General features: G+C 33.8%; 1 protein-coding gene across 5 annotated transcripts; it reads left to right on the top strand.

The window, feature by feature from the left end:
* Positions 1-5881: 5881 nt before the first annotated feature.
* LOC140793625 (phosphatidylinositol/phosphatidylcholine transfer protein SFH13-like) lies at positions 5882-14946 on the top strand. Of its 5 annotated transcripts, none has more exons than XM_073145212.1 (15): positions 5882-6077; positions 6706-6832; positions 6930-7251; positions 7526-7625; positions 8617-8883; positions 9071-9148; positions 9221-9322; positions 9409-9458; positions 9539-9638; positions 10297-10395; positions 10522-10635; positions 11062-11230; positions 12387-12766; positions 13902-13976; positions 14556-14946. In XM_073145212.1, exons 2-15 carry the CDS (start codon positions 6826-6828, stop codon positions 14574-14576), a joined length of 1884 nt encoding a protein of 627 aa, XP_073001313.1. In that variant the 5' UTR covers positions 5882-6077; positions 6706-6825; the 3' UTR covers positions 14577-14946. The 5 variants fall into 5 exon arrangements, with proteins under 5 accessions (XP_073001313.1, XP_073001309.1, XP_073001314.1 ...); XM_073145208.1 differs by having other exon boundaries at positions 11053-11230; XM_073145210.1 differs by lacking the exon at positions 5882-6077 and adding an exon at positions 6360-6499 and having other exon boundaries at positions 11053-11230.
* Positions 14947-15599: the final 653 nt, after the last annotated feature.

Genomic DNA, 15599 nt, shown 5'->3' with positions numbered 1-15599 from the left:
GAATATATCTAATGATTTCCAAACCTAATGTTAGTATTAAATATCAACATCCAATGTCATATTAGCTTAAACAAAAACACAAACTATTACCTATTTTCATATAGACCGATTTTTTTTTCTTAATAAATTAACTCCCTTAGCTATGAAAAACCTTCAAAATGCTCGTTGCGTTTAGTTATCATCTAGATTTTAAAAAAAATGATATGCAAGCGACTCACAAGTGATCAATTTTAAGCCTTATACATATCATTTAACCCTTATTTTAGAGGAAAGAGCAGAGAAATTTTGTGGACAGATGTTCGTTTAATAATTTTCATTTATATCATTAAAGAGTGAGATATTTCCGAAGATTTATAGTAAAAAGTCATTCAATTTTCTAATTAGTAGAAATGGACTCCTCATTATCGAATTGCAATTCTACGCTTCTTCTTTCTTTTTCTTTTTTATTGATTTAGAATTATTTAGTTGCACGAGACTGATCTTAGTATATGATATTAAGCTGTCATATAAGAAAATTTTCTTTTGAGAAATAATGGAACATACATAATTATGAGATTAAATGGAAGAATTTACAAAGAAAGTGAGGTTAGAGATTAAAAAGGGGGGGAAAATAAAATAGAACATGAGGAGAAAGCCAACCGAGGTGAGAGCTTTGAAGTTGAGCTGTCGTATAAGGTTTTAGTAGGTATGATAGCAATTCATTAGTTAGGGCATCAAACTAACTAAAACCAATTACTTTCAAAACTCACCTATTCCTTTAAAATATAAAAGAATAATTTTGTGTGCACATATATATATATATATATACCCTTTTAAAATCCCTTATTAAAATTTACATAATTTAAATTTAATAGGATAAAATTTATTATTCTCCTAGTTAAGGGTATTAAATTATTTAGATTTGACTTGAAAAAGGCAATTATAAGAAGGATATCTACACAAGTACCATATGTTTTGAAAAATATATATACAAATATCAGTCATTAGAGTGGCATATAAGTGAATAACTTTTTTCTTATTTTAGAATACAACCCATTATTCTAGAGAAACACCAGAATAACCCAATTCTATAATATAAATATTATTCATTAAAATTATATTTTATATCACATATTAACGTAATTACTAGTTTAACGTTAAAATTTATCTCATTAATTTATTTTATAGCAAATCAAAGAGTATTCATAGTAATTTTATATAAATCAGCACACCTTTTTTTTCACTTTAAATCACATTAAAATTATTATTATATTATTATTTAAAAATACAAATAAATATAAGAATAACTATTGAGAGGAATGCATAAATAAAATGTTAATGAATCAACCTGAAAATAATAATAATAATAATAGATTTAAATTTTGGAAAAAAAATAAAAGAAAAGAAAAGACTGATGACCGATGTAGAAGGGAATCTTTATTAAGGATCGCCGATCAACTGCCGAGGAGAGATGCCAACTGCTACCGCTTTAAGTACCGCCCAAAAGTTCGTTAAAGCGCAGGCGGTGGCGCAGGCGGCGTGCGAATAGCACGAGAGGTGGGACCCACCCACTCTCCGGCTTCCTCATGAAATACCCAGAGTGCCCCTGGTTCGTGTTCCTATTCTCCGTACTGCCACGTGGTCCCTTCTTATTTGGGGACGGGAGAAATTGGTCTGAGAGGCATCGAGTCCGCGAGAATCTCACTGACAGTTGCTCACTTTTCCCGACAAAATGAGGGAATTAGATTACCGGGAAGGAACTTTTACGTGGACTAAATTGCCCTCGCCTTATAAACAATATTACAAAGCCCACTGGACCCCCCAAAATTATTTTGCACATTACCACCTAACTTTTTAGACTTTTTAGTCTTTTTCTTTTCCTCAAGAAAAAAGTCTCTCATTTATTGAATCAAAGATGATATTCTTGGTGTCTTCTCTTTTCTTTTTCTTTTTTTCTTTTTCTTTTTTAATTTAGTGTCTTGTTTAATCAACAAAGAAAATACCAAAGAAAATAAAAAATAGATGAGTAAAAGAATTAAAAGTTAACTATATTTTTTGTGCAAATTTTCTTTTCTTCAAAGATAATATTCTTAGTGTTTTCTCTTTTCCTTTTTCTAATTTGTCTCGGCTATCATTTTGAACCGTAAAAATGACGGAAAAAATAACATGTAAAACAACCGAAAAAGAAATCACTATGAAGTCATGGGATATAATTTTTTATTTATTTTATAATTTGACCAAATACTTCTATCTCTAATATCATAACTTACATTATGTATCGGTACTAACTAGTTTGAAAATTATAGCAGGATATATATATATGATATATAATTTAGTGGATATTTTTATATATTTATAGCATACGGTGTTCCCACGTAGTGCATGCATGCATGCATGCATGCATGTTTGACGTGGTCCACTTTAAATGATGCCCGAAATCAAACTATTTCTCTATACTTGTATTTATATCACTTCCCCTCCACCTATGCCTAAACTAATGCAAAAATGTAACGTTTCCAATCCAAACTTAAGAACATGTAAAAAAACAAACTTTGAAATGAGACTCTTAGCAAGATTTCTCGACAAAAATAAATCTTAAAAAAATATATCAAACATTGCATCTATCTTCTATCAATATAGTCATCAATGTTACAACATGATGCTATATCTCTATATATCTTCTACCATCCTCTTACATAAAGCCAAGTCTCAAATCTTATCTAATATATTTCTATCATTATGTACCTCCTCTCAAGTATATGGTCATAAAATAACATCTCGTTCATCTCAAAACATGAGCAGAAGATTTACTGTCACACAAGCTATGGGATAAAGTTAACAGAGGCATTACGATAATTTGATAGTTCTAATAATAGTTGTTTGGTTTATATTTACATTAGTAAATATTGGCATGTTGGGATAATTATTTTGAAATTTGACTTTGAAAATTATTAATTTTTTTCTTAAGAAAAATGTTAACAACTTCATTAGTGGCTTTGTGGGGGATAGAGGCCGACCAAAGACTTAGGCAGTGGAAAAAAGGAGGTGGGAGAGGGCGCCAAGAGTCAAATAGAGAAGAAGATAAGACTAAAGTCAATTCCAATAACAAGATAAGACATCAATTAAGATTTCATCCGCATATATATAGAGGTTCACCCTAAGAACTCTTTAATTAACTTAAACATTTCAAACAACCCTAACAATCCCTTACAAAACCCACACTTTTGCCGCGGTGCGTTCGAACGCGGCATTTCCGTCCTCTGTCGATGCGAACGTGATACATGCGTTCAAATGCACCATGACAAAAATTGATTTTATTGCTTCTACATGCTCAATTAGATAAATAGGCTAATTCCTATAAACCCAATATCACACGTGGAGCCAATATAGATCGAATCGTATCATCATCTTGACCGTTTGGATCGGACGGTGGAGCAACATTTGACTCGGTTAACACAAGTAGAAAAAGTGAAAAAGAAAAAAAAAGAAAACCGTTTTATTTTTTGTTGGATTTGATATGTTGAGAAGAATGGAGTTTTTGGGTTAGTATTTTTAGATTAGTTAAGTATATTTATTTTTTTAATTTTATTAGTGCAGTTAAGTTCATCTAGGAGTTTAAATAAGTTTAATTAACAAAACTATCTGGATTTCTGGAGAGTGTTTTATAAAACAAAGTACTTAATTTATAAATAATAAAAATATTTCCTATAAATAATAAATAAATAAATAAATTAGGGTGTTAAATGCAAATAAATTCCTACAAAATTTGAGTCAGGATGGATCCAACCTAACCTAAGAGTGCAGTCGGCGGGCCCCATTGGTTCCTCTCCAAGAGGGACAGTCCGACCGTCTCTCCTCCCTTGCCTTTTTGACCACCCAAATTTTTACTATTTCCGTCCGCTTTCCTCTTGTCGCCTTCCGGTGACCAGCCGACCGCTCTCTCTCTCTCTCTCTCTCTATATACATACATATATATATATATATATATGTTTTTTGTTTTTGCAAATAACCACCTATATTTTTAATTTATCGTAGAAACTAAACTACCTCCCTGCCTTTTTCCAAATTTACCAACTTCTTTAGATATATTTGCAAATAGTCATCTAGGATTTTTTTTATATTTTCAAATTTAAACTGTCGTTCTCTGATGAACCTCCTCGCTTAACCTTAGCTATCCGGAGCTTGTGAAATACTCATTCTGTTTTATTATTCATTAGATTTTTAAGTTTTTTAATATAATTGTCGATGAAAAAGATTTCAAATATTATAATTATTGTTAATATTTTTAAATTTTCGTAGGTTTCATTATAATATTTTAAATCTTTCTAGTTTATAGTGGTATATTTATATCACAGTAGTTAATACATATATTTCATTCCAAACTTTGAAATATCTATCAACGACTTTTATCATAAAAGAAAATACCTTTTTTTTTATACTATGAGTATTAGATAGTTTTCGAACTATTTTAGATAATTTATACCATGACAAAATAGAAATCTTGATTAATTAAACTTACTTACAAAATATTATTTTTGGAAGAGTAATAATGATATTTTGGAAAGTATAGTTGAAATTATGATATTTTAAAACTTTTAGTAACAATTATATAAAAATTTCTACATGGACTCTCCGAACTAAGAGTTCAACTGGGTGTGTACATAGAAGATTATGATAGTTCAAGGTAATTAAAGAGCGTGTTTGGTTGATAAAAGTAAGAGAAAGAGAGTGGCAACTTTCTAAAATATTTTATTTTTATGAGTTTGGATAAAGAAAATTAAGTAAAAAGTGAGTTCTCCGCTGTTCTAATATTACTCGGCTTTTCTTATTTCAGTAAAATAATAAATAAATAAAAAAAGCACTAATTTGTTCAAAAAACTCGTCAAAGTCAAAGATGAGCTTTCTTTTCTTTTTTTGCCCTTTTTCTTTTTAATACTCAGATTACAGCCTGTAAAAGCGTTAAGCTCACAGCAGGTGACCGCATCCCACTGCTATGAATGGGGAGGATTTCTCCTCTCCCGCTTTTACTTTTCTTCTCGACGAAAAGAAAAGAAAATATTCTTTAAAAATATTAAAATAAAAGCACACGCGCCTCGGAAACCCCGCTCCGCAGTGATGATGAGTCCTCCTTCGCTTTCAGATCGCCGATCCGAGCCTCTCCCCCACTGTCCCCACCCCCCTAGATTCCCTCGGGCGACATAAATCCTAGAGAGCGAGGAGGAAAGCTCATACCTATACCTTTTTGCAATTTGGCCCTTATATTAGTCAAATTTCTACATTACACCCTATTTTATAATTAACATCGTATTATCTCGGTATTTATCATTCGGCTACAAGGTAAACAACTGTAATATATTTTAAGTTAACATGCCCCTATTATAGAGATTTTATCTTAAAATGTTAATAATATTATAATTATTAATAGCATTATGTATTTACTTAGCAAATATTTTCTCTATTAATATTCACCATTTTCGACTCTATTATCTATTTAATATCTACATTTTTATCTAAAAATAAAAATAAAAAGATACCTCTAATGATCGATGAATCTTATACTTTCTTTATTTCTAGTACCTAATTTTTTTAAAACTTTTTTTTTTAAGATTGCAATCATCTCAAAAAATAAGATAAAGGATTAAAAAGAAGTCCTTAATTATATCTTTGGATAGAAAAAGAGGCTTTTGCAAATTAATTATATTTAAAATTTTAATTTATGAGCATTTTATTATAAAAAATATATGTATGTATTTTGTATTTATATTCTCAATGTCTTTTTTTAAGGCTCTTCCAGTCCACAGTCCAAAGTCCAAAAGGGTATTTTTGTCCTCTTAAAGAATTGCTCCGCAAATAGTAAATTTACTTACTACTATAGCTAGGACTAGCATTCGTTGTAATCCTCGTCAGATCCTTGTGTCGTCAAGAATCCCGGTCATTTTTTCCACTATAAAAAGCGAAGCAGTTGGAGAAGCGTCGAAGTGGCGCTTACTACTTGGAAGACCAGGGGAAGAGGGATTTATCTATTAAAGAAATTATAAGAAATCTCAGTTTGCTGATCGAGATCTCCACCGCTTGCTCCGGTTAGGGCGCAAAAAAAGGTGAATTTTTGCCGCAAAAAGAAGTTTAATCGAGCAGAGATGGGCATTTGAGCTGTGAATTTGTGTTCTGTATGACTCGAGATCCATTTTCTGTTTCCTGTTTTGGTGTTCTTCGTTTGGTCGAGGTGATTAGGTGGTTTCGAATGGATTTAATGGAGGTTATTAGTACGATTTTAATGCGGTTCGGTGGGCTTCATTGAATGCTATTGGATCCTCTTTGTGTTGCGTAACCTTGGATCCAACCGCAGATTCGTGAACTGTACCTTATTGACGATTTCTGGCGTTTTCTCGTCTTAAAGATTAAGATATTGGTGTTGGTGCGTTAGATAATAAGTTTTCATTGATCATGGAGAAGCGAAAGTTTTGATCTTTGGATTGTCCTGATGCGGAATAGTTGACCTTTCACAGAACTTCACATACAAGTACTGATCATTTGGGAGATCCTTTGCTTGGTATTTTTGTTTTCTGGAATATGATGTGATTAAACTTAGATCCTTCTTCTTCCTCTTCTTGAATGTTTAGACAAGTTAACCCACATCAGCAGTTACATAGGGTATATGCTACTGATGAATTTATTCAAGCATCACAATGAAAATGATCTGGGTTTCTTCTTGTTGTTGAATATTAGGTGGAAAGATCATAACTTGTTGACCGTCATCGAATTCTTTGGTGGTTTTCTACCCATTGAAGTTGGTTTCTTTTGAGGCCTGAGATCTTACCAATTCTGTCTTCTGATTTAATTAGGGAAATGTCAGGTGAAGTCTATTTTGCTGCTTGTTGATCTATGTAAACATGTAACCTTCGATGGCTCCTATGTTTTCCTGACCTTTGTGCATTTTTCCTTTATTGTAGTTCGTCGCAGATCTGACAGCCTTGAAGGGTTCTTTGTTTTCGACGAGAGAAAAGAAAGGCGATCAGATGTGGAGAACTCGGAAGACGAGAGGAGGAGATCGGCAATTGGAGCTCTCAAGAAGAAGGCATTGAGTGCTTCTAGTAGGTTGACTCATTCTCTTAAGAAGCGAGGGAAGAGAAAGGCCGATTACAGGGTTTCTTCAGTCTCCATCGAGGATGTAAGAGATGAGGAGGAGGAACGTGCTGTGTATGCGTTCCAGCAAGAGCTCATCTCAAGGAATTTATTGCCTGATAAGCATAATGACTACCATATGCTACTCAGGTTGGTTCCTGTCATTGATGCCTCGCAATTTCTCGAAATCTCTGTGCTCGCTAGTCCCTATTGCAGTCGGGCATATCATAAATATTCCAATTCATTTGAGTTTGATCCAGTTGAGTTTGACGTGTTGGAGGAGGAGCATCGATGTTACATTTATCTTTGCATTTGTGTCTGTCTAAAAGTGGAGAGATGAATCCCTACTTCTGCTTTTCCTCTACTTGCAATTAGACCCATGGTTGACTTCTCAATTTCCTGTCCATTGATCACCCTTCTGCAGGTTCTTGAAAGCGAGGAAATTTGATATTGACAAAGCTATGCATATGTGGGCGGAAATGTTGCAATGGAGAAAAGAATTTGGAGCTGATATCATATTGGAGGTAAATCTGCCTCAGTGTGTTAGTCATTATTCTTAGATACATAAAGAACTAAATGGATGGATGTCCATTAGGTGACAACATCTATGTACCAGTCAAAGGATTACTGGAAAATTAAGAAGTGGATAAGTTTCTTGGAGTAGCTTACTTTATAGAGGTGACATGTAAAGTTAAAAAATGACTAAAATCATAAGGTACTTTATTGCTGATAGAGATTTCTGCTCCAACTCCTTGCTATCTCGGAGTCCTCTCTTGTGATAACTTTTGGAAAAGACATGTACAGGTTTGTTATATTATTGAAGGATCCAAACATTTTGTTTTTCCTGTGTCTCCATAACATTATAGTATTCTGATTCAAGTGACTTGAACTTCACCAATATTACATTTCAGTGATTCCTTGTAAGAGTTTTTTTTATATGGATGCCATAGAATATAGTCATACTTTTTGTTTCTAGCAATTAGCAGAATGCTAGAACTGCATACATATGTCGATTTAAGATATGATATATCTAACAAAATGTAAAGTCTATGATTTTGTGTTTTTTTACATGAACTAGTTCAATCTCTGTGTAAAGATAAATATACTATTCTTATTATGATTTACTTATATATGAATTATTTACGTGGGGAAGCATATTTATTACAGGTGGAATTTCCATTTTTCACTGTAATGTAAGAGGGAATATTTATTTAAGCATTGGACTCCTGATATTTTAACAAAAGAAACTTTATTTTCCTATATTTTCCATGCTTGTCTGCTACATTCCCCTGTCAACTTGCATATTTAATGATTCTCTGACTTTGACAATGGTGTATTATAATCACTTGTCCTTGCTTCTTTACCATACGCTAATTATTAAATTTATATATTTTCCAACTACTAGACTGTGTTTTCTTCTTTTCTTCTTTTTCTTAAGATTGACATTTTTATTTAGATGGAGCTTTATCAATAAATACTGACACTCTACACAACACAACTGTTATTGGATACAAGAATTTTAAGTTCGAAGAGTTGGAGGAGGTCCTGCAACATTATCCTCAAGGTTACCATGGAGTTGACAAAGAGGGAAGACCTGTATACATAGAGAGGCTTGGGAAAGTTGAGCCAAGTAAGCTAATGCACATCACGACAGTGGAGCGCTATATTAAGTATCATGTGCAAGAGTTTGAGAAAGCCTTCCGTGATAAATTCCCCGCATGTTCGGTTGCAGCCAAACGACACATTGATTCAACTACGACCATATTGGATGTGCATGGTGTGGTATGACTATGTCCTCTTATTTTACATGTTTCAATACGTAAAAGAACCAAGAAGATAGCCTCTAAATTTCTATGTTTTAATGTTCTCTAGATGCTCTAGAGATAAGGCCATTTGGTACTTTGGTCTGTTCTCCTTTCTTTTTTATATGATTGAACTCACAGAGTTTCTTTCATCTATCATAATGCAGGGTCTTAAGAACTTCAGCAAGACCGCCAGAGATTTGTTGCTCAACATGCAGAAAATAGATGGCGACTACTACCCTGAGGTACTTAAATTTTATAACATCCTACTTTGCTCATCCTTCATGTTCGATAACTTTATTCCTTGACATATGCAGACTCTAAATCAAATGTTCATTGTTAATGCTGGTAACGGTTTCAAGCTACTTTGGAACACTGTAAAGGGCTTCCTTGACCCCAAAACTACTGCAAAGATACATGTGAGGTCTTATACTGGAAGGGGTTTTCTCTTTTTTACCTTTTTCATCTTCACATGAAATATTTATACAATGTATTGTGTGTGCAGGTACTAGGAACAAAATTCCAGAATAGATTACTTGAAGCTATAGACTCGAGGTTGGCATATATTATTTCTTGTAATGCAGTAGACTCATTCACTCTGTGGTGTTTCTGATAAAGATTTCTCTATGTTTCAGCCAACTACCTGATTTCTTGGGTGGCTCATGCTCATGTGCTGCTGAAGGAGGGTGTCTCAGGTCCAATAAAGGACCATGGAATGATCCTAGCATTATGAAGGTAACAAATATTGTCACTTAAGATATTAGAAGCTTTTGCTCATATGCTGAAGCTTTTCTGCAATAATTCCTGATTTAGTAATTTTGCCATAACTGGTACAAGAAAATAAGTACCAATGGCAAGTTTCATGAACACTGCTGTGCTTACAAACACTTTACAAACATTCTACAAGAAGTGATGACATGGCATCTTAGCAACCCTTGATTTTTCTCTCCCCTCCTCACAACCATCATAACCAATGCATGGAATGATGTCACACAATCACTTTTTGTAACTTATGAGAAGTTAAAGAAATTCAGCTTATAATACTGCATGTTTTCACTTTTCAATACCAGTTGAATTGAGTCATTAACAGATGTAGCCTGTGACTCCTAAAAATCTACTGACAACAAGGCTCTTGTTTCTATACTATACATGGATAGATAGATATTATAAAGTTGGTTCTCACCAATGAGCTATGGCACAAACAATGGCTTTTAGGGATAGGCAATGATCATTCATGTAGAAAGGCCTTACATTTGGTTCTAGCTGAATAGTGGATATATGAATCAGTGGGAAATCTATAACAGCACATATGTCTATCATTTCTTGATCAAACAATGGAAAGGGAATAGTGCTGCCGAATTCTTACATGTAATTATTTCTTTTTTGCTTCTAGGTGGCGCATGATGCTGAAGCAAAATTTCTGAGGCATACTAGACGTCTATCCGAAATAGAACGACAAAGAAGTTCATTCACAAGGTTGCATCTTTTGAAGGTAATGTTTCAAATTTCCTTACGCAACACTGATTGGTTTTGTGCACTAATCCCATATCTGCACAGCTATTTGATAACACTTTCTTTTGCTTATCATTCGTACATTGTTTTGATTTTTGAATAACAGGGAAGAAACAGTGACACATCAACTGTTGAATCTGGATCAGACATTGATGATCTTGGTTCTCCTACTTTAAGAAGAACAGCTGAATATAGTCGTCTGGCTCCAGTTCGAGAAGAAGTGAGATCCTTTTTCTCATCTCTCATTGTGTCTTCTTTGGATTTTCATCCTGGATTTAGCTTGATTGTTAATTTTATTCACTAGATATTGTCATGTGTTTTTGTTTATCTTAATCTCTAGAACCCTGCATTTTTCTGGCATCCTTTTTGCAACAGGTTTCTTTTAGTTTGTAATATTTCAGATATTAGTTGGAAATGCTAATCTGGATTAGTCTCTATCAATCGAGCATAGCTGTATTCCATAGAAACACGAATATAACACTGTATGTTGGATTAGAATATTTGAGAATTTTCTTTTTATATGAGTTGCAGTTAGCAAATTGCCAAATTGCACTTTTCTAGAGATAGCAGGACTGATAATTGTAGTGTATCTTTTTTTCTAGTGGGTACTTTCTTATATTTTTATTTGCAATTCTAGTACATGCAGGTCAGAGCAAGAGATTCTACAGCTTACTACAGTTGTGATGACCATTTTGTTGTAGTTGATAAGGTGGTTGACTATGGTAGAAGAGGATCAGTAGCCGATAGGAAGCCACCTTCAGATACAAGAGATCGAAGGCAACCTTCTAATGGCAGTGGAACATCAAGTTCACGAGGTACGGGCTGTTCATTGTATGCAAACAAATTTTGGTGCCCTTTAAGCTGACTCAACAAAGTCCATTTTATACCAATATGTTTTAACATGAACTACTGAAATCTCTATCTCTTGTGAAAATCAGACAATTGACAATCACTAAAGCAAAGTCTTCTGTCAAAACATTGATGTCTTACTGCTGCCTTTCTATGTTTGAACTGATAGGCATATCTGTTCTTTTATTCGCATTCATAGTGCACGTTCTGGAGAAGAATTTCAACTATAGTTTGGCAGTTAAACTGTTTTCTATGTCATCCACATAAGTGCAATTTAGGGGAAAATATTAGTTTTTCAGTCTCATTAGTAGCTGATTGTCTATGCAGAAATTGTCTTTCCTTATATAGAAAGGTAATGATTAAGTTCTGGCCTCAAGTTGAAATCTTATTCTGTATTTACCCAATTGTTATGTTGTAATCTGACCTAAAACGTGACAACTAGTTCAGAAAAGAAAAATCAACAGATTTAGCTGGGCAGGTCAGTTCATCTGTAGGGCCAGCCAAAAGCTAGGTTTCGGTTTGCACAACTTACCTGAATCTTCCTTTTGTGTGCTAAAAAGTGTATAGATTTTCTTAAAGAGTTAAATTAACTTCAATAGACCAATTTTAGCTTTCAATTAATGTATATTTGTTTAATTTCTTCTGTAATTTTCTACAGTTTATGCTTTACAGAATATGGACATGTGGAATGGATGATTTTATTCTATATGTACTTTTATCTCCCCTATGTTCATCCATCATTATTTGCTTCTGTGAAATAATGCCTATATGAGTGATTTACTATGGAAAAATTGTTTATTTTGAGAAACTGAAAACAGAGAAAAGCCTAGTCTTCTTTGGAACCTGAGAATTGGATAGACCTCATTCTCTGTTTGTTGGTCATGTTGATATTACAGGCAATTGAGCAAATGGAGAGTCATCATACCACAATGCTCTCTGTCTGTCATTAGCCATGTGTGGTTGCTTAATATTAGTTAGTTAATTAAGAAAAAGAACAATAAATTTCTGGGCAAAATAAGAAGAGATTCCATCTGTATTTTACATGTATGGACATGTGTATCATCATATCAGCATCCACATACAGCTCAATTAAACTTCGTGATTCACTTTCTTCCTTTTCAGGTGTTCCAACCATTGAGAGCCATATTACTGTTAAGGAAGTTCTGGGTGAAGGAATTTTTCGATGGCTTGCAAGATTATTACTTGTTTTTCTGGTTAAAATGCTAGCCAACTTCCAGACTCCAGTCTCCAGACAAGAAGACAGTGTTGTTGACATCTCACCTTCAGTTCCAGTTGATCCTACACCAGATGACCACCCAACTGTAGAAACTTTTAACGAGGACCATATCAATCCTGTTTTAGAGCGCGTTCAAAGGCTCGAGATGAGGTTTGATGAGCTTAGCAGCAAGCCCGCAGAGATTCCTTTAGAGAAAGAGCACGCTCTTCTAGAATCTTGGGATAGAATAAAGGCCATTGAGTTTGACCTGGAGAAGACAAAAAAGGTTAGCTTCTCTAGTTGCCCTTTATATGACTTTTAATTCTTTGATGCCAATATTTTGGGATTACGATCTTTTTATGCAGAGTGACCAAAACCTTTAATTTCTTATGTAACACAATGTTTTACAGCAAATTCTGTATTCCTTTGCATTCTGTTCACGTTATATAGAAGCAGAACACTGAGAATGCAACTTTTAATTGTGAAGTTGAACTTCCAACTTTGATCGATATTATATATCCTACATCTTGATGGATTTACAATTCACACTTAATATTTTCTCGGATTTACAGTTCACGGCCTGCCTTTTCAGTTTTAAATTCCTAAGCTTATTTTTTGAACTTTATTCTCAGATGCACCCAAATGTAACCATGGCTGACAGCAAGGTATCGGAAAAATATTCTATTAGATTTTTCGAGAACACCCTCTTCCATCTCTTTAAATGAAGTTTCCTCTTTAAAAGATGGGGTACTTTGAGAAAATCAAGTTTGGTTCTAACAAAATGTCCTTTTTCTAATGCCTTTATGTTAACTCTGGTTAATGTGGAATATTTTTGAGAATGAAGTCTAAAACATGGGGCTCTAAATGTGAATATTGGATAGGTCTGCCATGAAATGAACTTTCTATATATATATGTAGAGAGAGAGAGAGAGAGGTGATGATATATACATTGATGTACTAAACTGGTGCGTACTTTTTGGTGGAAAGGTATTGTACTCATAATAGGCATGCTGGAAGATGCTTAATTCATGTTTGTCTTGAAATATTGTATCGAGAAGCTTAAAGTAGAGCACATCAGTTTGATTTCAGATCTGGTAAAGCATATATTGTACTAAAATATTATAAAGTAACAGTTTCTTAATGATTGACAACATGTGAGTCTGCATATGGCAATGTCATGGCTTTGCATTTGTTCAAATATACCATATCAATGATTCAAACGTGTTATGCTGCTAGTTTAGTATCATCTGCAGCTTCTATTCAGTTGTAAAAACAAGGAAACATGATGTGTTACATGATGTGGGGTTTGCCAGTTGTTTTAAGTCTGGGTATTGCAAACTATCCTTTAAGATTATGTATACTGTCATTTGGTCAAGTTCCTTACTGTCTGTTGGGAATTTTGTTTTTCTCTTGACTTTCAGGTGTTGCAAGCTACTGTAATGAAGCAGCTGGAGATTGCCGATTCCTTGGAAGCAGTACATATTTCGAACCTTAACGTAAGTCTTATCATTTCAAAACAATCCGCCTCTTAGCATTATGTGTTTGCTTATTCATTTTGTACAAAGAAATGACGCTATCTGCAATAGTTGCGGTACTGCATATATGTGGAGTTCAATGAGGAACTTTATGGTATTGCCAAATGCCAATGACAGCACATCAGCTGCTCAGCTGCCTTTTGGATCTAAAATACCTGTTCTTATGGAAAATTATCTTGAATGACCTAGTGAACTTTCAGTTCATTTTTGTCCTTTTCTTCCTGATATTTCTAGAAAGCTTCTCTTCTTCCATCTTAGTCTCACAGTCTGGAACTGTGAAGGCTTTGGCTTTATCTCTCTCTGATGAAATAATTAAGCTTGGCGTCGAAATTTTCAAGCTCATTTGCTCAGATCTTTAGTATTCTTCTTTGACGACAACAAAATACATCTGGTAGGCTTGCTTCTTTACCTTAAAACTATTGGATTTTCACAAACTACCAGACAATTCAACCCTTCCTTGCATATTTTACTTTCCTTTTGTTTTATATTGATTACCTGAAGCACTACTTTTCTGACGCTTCTATCTGTTTCTTGATTCAGAGGCGAAGATTTTGTTCCTAAGAAAAGCTATAAGAGAGACGACTGACGTGATGTGGTGAGTTAGCCGCCGCAGAACTAATAGAGCAATATCAAGCAGGCACTGCTACAAGTTCATGGACTGCTAAACCAGGATCAAATTTGCTCATGTTATCTCTTTGTTTACTTCGCGCAGTTTCCTACTTTTTCTATATGGAGTTTGTCAGGCTAAAACAGGAAGTCTAGAGGGAAGAGGTAATTCTGAAAGGGGGGGGTAAAAGAGAAAAGAAGAAAATCCTTTTTACTGTAAATTTATGGAGTTCTTTGTGTTCTTCATTGCTCTCTCTCTCTCTCTCTCTCTCTAACACTTTGGTTAGTATATTACTCTTAACAATGCAAGAAACAAATCTTACAATGATGAGTCCAGTGAGAACATTGCGTTGATTACTTGACTATAATAATGGTTTGTTTGCATACTTCTCTGCCACCCATTAATATAGCTCTTCTTTCCCTACTTTCCATGTGAAACTTAAAGCTAAAAAATTACTTCTCCTGCATAAGAAGTACTTCTATGCAGGTGAGTATAATGCATGCTTGGTTTCAGATGAATTTTAACAGGCAAATACCACCCGAGCTCTGTATCCATACAAAACGATGAATTTGGAAGGGTTATAGCCAATAATAAGCCAACTATAGGAAATATATATACTTAATTTTTTTTAAAAAAAATCTAATATTATTATTCTGAAAAAAATAACTGCAATTAAATTGTAAAAGTCCTGTACACGAGTTTACATATGGGAATTTAATTATCTAAATTTTGTATTAACTAGGTTTAATTGTTTTAGGGCCCAGAGTTGGTACACCTACTAAGGAATTGGTGTATAAGTTTGTTAACCTACTTTTATCTCTATACTAGCTAATCATAATTTTTTTTCAATAATATTTGAAATATATTGACTATTTTCACATTATTAGGACTCTAATATAGTATCACAAATGATAGCAGTACTTAGCAACCTAGATCTGCTCGAAGTCATCACATTATTGAGCCATCAACTGAGTCGA

The sequence above is a fragment of the Typha latifolia genome, chromosome 8 (genome assembly GCF_019914945.1).
Source record: "Typha latifolia isolate L0001 chromosome 8, TyphaL0001v2, whole genome shotgun sequence".
NCBI lineage: Eukaryota > Viridiplantae > Streptophyta > Magnoliopsida > Poales > Typhaceae > Typha > Typha latifolia.
Note: the sequence above shows the minus strand (reverse complement) of the source record. Positions and strands in the feature narration are given on the sequence as shown.